The 6432-nt window shown below is 48.4% G+C and overlaps 1 protein-coding gene across 1 annotated transcript in view; it reads right to left on the bottom strand.

Annotated features, from left to right (window-relative positions):
- Window positions 1-5328: 5328 nt before the first annotated feature.
- Window positions 5329-6432, bottom strand: part of DPP7 (dipeptidyl-peptidase 7) — a gene marked incomplete at its 5' end in the record, with an annotated part of 23971 nt that continues 22867 nt past the window's right edge. Inside the window, 2 exons of the mRNA XM_010192767.1 lie at window positions 5329-5470; window positions 5982-6052. Of these exons, the coding sequence (XP_010191069.1) occupies window positions 5329-5470; window positions 5982-6052 (213 nt within the window). The remainder of the gene's footprint in view (window positions 5471-5981; window positions 6053-6432) is intronic.

The following is a 6432-nucleotide window of genomic DNA, read 5'->3' as shown; positions in this document are numbered from 1 at the left end:
AGGAATGCAGGAGATAATGTGAAACGCAAGTGAGACTACACGTGCATTTTCTATATTATTTACATCAGTTAGACTCAGGTATTCTGACTGAAAGCTGCTTTCTGAGGTTGGGCACTGGGAAAGCTTGTGAGCACACGAGGTGTAATTCTAAGTCAGCCTCTTTCCGTCCCTTCCTGTCCAGATGTTGCATCATGTTGTGTTTGTTGACTCTAGGCAACCTTAAAACTGTACAGCAAAATTCACGTTGGTCATCGTTTTTTGGACTGTGGAGAAATTTTCTCCTTTTTCCCCCCTTAGAGGAGTACTGTGGGTAGAATTCTTTTCATCAGTAGTATTAAAAGCAGACAGCCTAAACGTATTACAGCATCTCCTGGTCCAAATAGAAGTAGTGACATCTGTTCAGTGGCTTGAAGACAAAGCAGACCCAGGTTTTCTTAAGAATCTTGTTGCAGCCCTGGGATGTTTCCGTTTTAGATGTGCAAATAGATTTTTTTAAGCCATCGATCTGGAAATCAGCTTTCTAGAGTGCTTTTCCTTGTTCTGTAGCTACTTGGACAGTCGTGTGTTCACAGATAGGTTCTCAGAAACGTGCTTGTTCGTAGTTCTTAAAGCAGTTGTGCTCACCAAAACATCCTTTCCCCTCACGTTATCGGGGAGTCTGCAGGTACAGTGAGACGCAGTCCCCTCTAAATCCAGGGCTGCTAACACAAGTGATTAAATCTGACTGTAATGGCTCATTTTGCAGCAGCTGAAGGAGGTTTGTGTGGTTTACAGTGTTAGTAACCTTTGATTTGTCAGCTGAGATGCATCTTCGGTTGTTTTATGCTGATCAGTTCTGTTGGCTGGAGTCAGAAGTTACCCTTAGGACCACTATTTCAGTCTTTTAAAGAGTATTTATCATTCCTTGTACTAACCATGGCTAATAGCAATGGAGAGATTTCACAGATTATTTAAATGCACCTTTTCCCGTCGTCAAAGCGACCTTGGGAGTTGCAAGTCACGACAAGTTTGTGCAGAATGTGAATGTTCCTCCAGTTCACGTGCCACCGGTAACCTTGGAAATCCCTTTCTGGCCGTGTGTGCAGAGGAATCCAGTGGCTGTAGCCTTTGTCTGCACAACCGAGTTGCTCCCGGGGCTTTTGTTTTCTTTGACACAACAGCGGAGAAGGAAAACGGGGTTGAAATGTGGGAAGGAAACCCGTTCAGTGGTTTTGTTTGTGGAGCAGGTTCGTGTTACTGAGGAGCTGAGCTTTGGCTAAAAGCTGAAGGCTTGAAACTGGAGATTAAAAAGATAAATCCAGTCAGACTGTCCAGGCCCTACTGACTTGTTTTTTGGCCTTGTGCCTTGGATTGGAGCAGGTATTGAACCATGATTAATGACTTTGCTATGGACTGTAACGTTCCAGTTTGGTGTTTTTCCTATCCAGCAGCCCTACTGAGGAAACAGGTTTCTTAGAAGGTGGAATACGTACAAATGCTCACCAAACATCTGCTGTTGTTGAAGTCTTACGCTAGTCTTAATATCATTGACTCTACAAAAATGGGACTGTGGGAGTCTGTGTTACAATTATTTTTGCCTTACGATTGGCTTGAGAGTAATAATCCATTTTATAACGAGTTAAAGGAAGGAGAGGAGAATAAATTGTCACTTCCCAAATGCACTTCTTGTCTTTTAGCTGAGCCTGGTGGTCCCACTTTTCTACCGAATTCTTCCTGGGAAACTGAATCTCTTTGCAAAGCGTGGCTTTACTGTCCTTGCCTTTGAAATCTGAGGTTAGCATTGCTCAGCTCTCTCTGCCTTTGTGAACAGATGCTTGTTTCACACTCCTGTATCACACATGAAATGGCACAAACCTAAACCGTCTGTTGAAAGCTCATCTGCTGCTTGCTGTTTTGCAAAGGGCACTTTAATTGCTTATTTATTTTTACTTCCTTCATACAACACGTAGTGTCTGATTAATCTCTGAGCTTCGCAGCTCATCCCAGTTCCGCTGTGTGCTCCCCTCAGCACAACAGAAGCTTTGCAAGTCTGACAAGTTTTCTTCCCAGTACGCTGTGGTTCTTTGAACCAGAGCCTTAACTGCAGGGTCTGTAACCCGTTTTGGTGTTTAACTGTACTGGCACACTCCTGCTGCTGCTGCTTCAGTCAAATGCTGTGGAAAGGCCATCTCTTCAGCCAGTGTTTCTGTCCTTTTGCACAAGGAGCTGCCTTGGTTTCTCTCCAAGAGCTTGAGTGTCTCCTCTCATGAAATAAAACGCCCTCCCCCAAGCTCTGCTGTTCCCTTACCCTTTCATTGAGAAACAGAAATGGGTATGGGCACAGCCGTGGGGTGCTGCACACTCCAGGACTTGAAGTCTCACCCTCTGGGCTTTAAGCCATAGCTGAGAAAGGAATCCATACCTGTTTGCTCAAATAATATTTGATAGATGGATGGGGACACAGGTAGCATTGACTCTGAACTTTTTGGGAGCTGAAGTCTCACTGCAGGTCTTGGAAACCGGTGGTTTTGCAAGGTCCATGGTGCTGGCTGACAGGGCCCCTCTGTGTTCACGTGGCTTTCTGTTAAAAGATCGCCAGCGTTACCTGCCAAGCTCAGCCCCAGCTGTATTTACCTCCACATACAAGGCCAAGAACCACTTCATTTCCTGCTCTGTACCAGCGTGACACTGCAGTGATAAGGGAGGCAGATGGGATAAGTTTTTACAACCAACAGATTTACAGCTTTCTGAATCTCTTCTGCCCTTTAAGGCTTGTTTCCTCCAGCCATGCACTCCTAGAAATGACCATACAGGCAGTTCAGCTCCTGATTTCCAGTGCCATGCTGGGCATACTTACCAAGACCAGTAAAACTGATGTGTCAGGGTAACTCTGTGATGTTCCAGGTCAGGCAAGCTCATTGCTTCAACAGAAGGGCTGAGTTTCCTGCCTTCAGATTCAGAAGAAAGGGCTTGTGGCCTTTTTTCTCTGAAGCATTGCTAGAACTTGCTGTCAAAGTCTGGAGGCCTCGGCTCCCGCTGAAAACCGACCCCGAGTTCTTCAGAAATGGATGACCTGTGCTTGCCTGGCAAACCTGCGGATTTGCATGATCAGTTTTCAAGCTCTGACTTAGAGATGCTTCTTGCTGCTCTGGGAACGTCCCCATCCTCGTGCTGGCACGTGCTGACAGAACAGATAAGCCTTTTCTCAACAGCCCCGCTGGAGCAGCTCTCAAACCAGAGTGGAGGCACCCACGGACGCTGCTTGGGGTCGTTTGCTCTCTGTGTGTGCTCCCTTGTCCTGTTGTTCCCTGCACAAGCAGCGTCCTTGCGGTGAGCGGGGGCTGCTGCTGCTGGGCTCTTGCCCTCAGCTCAGAGCACACCACACAGCCAGGGTTTCCACCTGGATCCCATTCTTCCTTGCCCAAGGCTTCAGAATGTTCTGGATGTTTGTGGCACGGGCTTCATCCTTCTGCCACAGTTGCTGAAGCCTGTTTTTGTCATTATTTTTAGTGCTGCTCATCTATCATCTGTATGGAAGTCCATGTATATCTTGTTGATCCCTTTGCCATAGCATTTGAAAGGCTTTAGTTCATCCTTACGTACAAATCAAACCATTTTTTGATTCCTTTGGGGCAAGAGGGGCTGTCTGCAAGAGACAGAGATCATCAGTTTACTCTGTTATAAGTGGATCAAAGAGCTTTTACCCTTCCAGAAGGTCCAAAGGTACCTGGGCCTCTGTTCAAAGGCGCAGAACAAGCCGCTGGTTAAAGGCAGGGACTTGCAGAGCACTTTCCAAAGGGCTCGTACTGAGCTTGGCTGCTTTAGGGCGCTGCCGCACTAATTAGGTTGGTGTAATTAGGGTGCCTGCTTGCTGGGAGCTAAAGATGCCGTTAGGAAGGTTCTGCAAGGAAGATGTAATCTTCTCTCTCTGCAGACACATCCACCGCTGTCTGCTTTATTTAATGTGGTGCTAGGCCTGAGTAATTGCTGGGGTACAGCAAATCCAAGTTCAGAAGAGCCAGGGGGTCTGTGAGCATGGAGGGTCGGTACCAGGCTCGGGCAGAAGCGGTGTTTTGTGAGCCCATTTCCGCAGCAAACCTGAAGCCTGACTTCTGCAGGAGCAAAGGGGACGTTAGCTCTTAATGGTGTAGAGGTTTTCATCAGCACAAATGGAGAAGATACGGGTTTTATTGATGCTGTAGTTCCACTAACAGTCTTAAAGTGTTTTTTTCTTTTGGGGTGGCTGGAGTTTGACTAATCGGGTCTTCCATGTGTTGTCCTTCATTTGTACCTATGTGAAAGATCTGGTAAATTCATTTGTTTGGCTCTCCCAAACCGCTCCCCTGGGTGTGGGGAGCAGAAGCTTTGGCCTTTTGTAGCAAGAACAGAGAAGAGGTGAGCAGGTCCTATGCCAAAAACCCCTTTGTCAGCACCCGAACATCAGTGACTGACCCCATCCTGCTGGGAGGGCAGGGAGGACCCAGCAGCACAAAGGTTTAACACAGCCTCGTGTCTGGGCAGCGTCGCAGCCGCTGAAGCGACGCTGGGACATTGCCTAAGAAACCTGAGCCTTTGATGACCCAGGAGGCTTCTCTGCGAACTCTTAGACTCACTGTAAATGGATCAACTGAGGCATCCAATTGATTGCCAGGATTTAATATTACGCTAGTATTTATTGGTGCATAGTAATTCCAGTAGGTAAGAATCCACCTGTTGATGTGCAAAAATGAGTTTACTCCACCTGGGAAGGTGAAAAGTATCCTTTTTTTTTAATCTTCTTTCGCTATACTACCAAGCCATGAAATTATATCACACACTTTAATAAACTTGTAATTTATTTTAAAATCATCTGAACCCGTCTCGAGTGGAAGCGTGCATTCCTGGTCACTAACACGCAGTGCACCCTGGGATTACCTTGTGTCGATCTCCAGCTCCCCAACTGAGATCTGTTCAAAATGAAACCAAACTAAACCCCCAAACCCCCCCAGCACTGGGTGGGCTGACACAAAAGTGGTCACCAGTGGCGTCCCCCGTGAACCTGCGTAAGTTGTGACCGTACCTCTGCTTTTTAATCATCTAATACTTAATTTTTGTCTAAAATTAATTTAGCTTCAACCTTCAGGTGCCTCCTGCAACCCACACAGCGTGGTTTTGGCTCCGATCGGCGAGCAGGCCTTTGGCTTTTCTCTTGATGCTGGATTAGGGGCAGGAGGGATGCTTCAGCAAGGCGAATTTCCACCAGCGTGGCAGAGGAGAGGACGCTTTCTCAAACAGCACAGACACAGCACAGCAGGCTGCGGTCTTTGGAGCCTGGTGACAGCCCCGCAGAGGCCGTGGGGATGGAGGTGTTCACAGCCACCCGCCCGCTGCAGCCCCCGAGCGCTTCTCCTGGGCTCTTTCCATCCTGGCAGACTCCACCCAGCGACCGATGATGTTCGCTTCCAGCTTGCGCACCTCAGTGACGGACGGGGGGTCGGCTGGGTTGTGTCCCCTAGAGAAAGCAGAGCAGCGTGGAGTCAGTGGGCAGCAGCTCTCTACCTGCTGCACAGGGAAAGCCAAGCCAGGGAACTGAAGATGATCTGGTTTATACTTCATGTTTATGCCCTGGAAAACAAATTACAGCATCGCACCCACCCAGAGGTCAGGAGGCAGCACCCTGCTGCCCTTTCTGCTCCAGCCCTGAAGGCTGATGCCCGTTGCCAACAGACACTGGACTACTTCATGTGGCTGATCACTACGGGCTGTCACACACTTGTGCCAATCCCTGTGCAAGAACACGCTCAAAGGAAGGGACGTGAGCTCAGGGCTGAGTTCTGCCCAGCCCAGTTCCCCCAAGGGCTGTGAGAGCCCTGTGCTCTTCACCGTGAGGCTGCAGGAGTCTGCTGTCCAGACCGGTATCCAGTTCTCTTGAAGCATCTCCTGGTTCTTGGCACTGTGGTGAGCTCAAATCAAACACCCAGGGCAGTAGGATTTTATCAGCCAAAGGAGAGCTCGGTACTCACCGCAGATCCAGGTGATGAGCACCTCCTTTAACCATCAGTGCAATCAGTGAAGGACTGAGGCTGCTGTTTATCTGCAAGGAGAAGAAACAGAGACAAAGTCTCACCAAGGAACTGGACATCAGTTCTGAAACTGGAAGACCAGCTGGGCAGGACTGAGGAAAAGCACGGGAAGAGATCTGTGGTACAGCTGGTATCAGTCCTAATGAGCCAAATCATCCATCTCAAATGAAGTGAAGGCTTCCCCCAAGGTGAAAACTCGCAGCCTAGTCCAGCACAGGCGGTTTGAAGCACCAGGCTCCTTTGGGCAGCCTGTTCCTCTCACAGCTGGGATTGCCAAGCCAGCCTAAACCAAGGAACTCCTGTATTACAATCGGGAGCAAAACCAACTCCAAATCGAGTTCTGGGTCATTTTTTGGCTTGCGTTTCAAACCAGAGCTCTGCCACTGCTCTG

The sequence above is a fragment of the Mesitornis unicolor genome, unplaced genomic scaffold (assembly GCF_000695765.1).
Source record: "Mesitornis unicolor isolate BGI_N332 unplaced genomic scaffold, ASM69576v1 scaffold5929, whole genome shotgun sequence".
Lineage (NCBI taxonomy): Eukaryota > Metazoa > Chordata > Aves > Mesitornithiformes > Mesitornithidae > Mesitornis > Mesitornis unicolor.
This window is presented reverse-complemented; position numbering and strand designations above follow the sequence as displayed.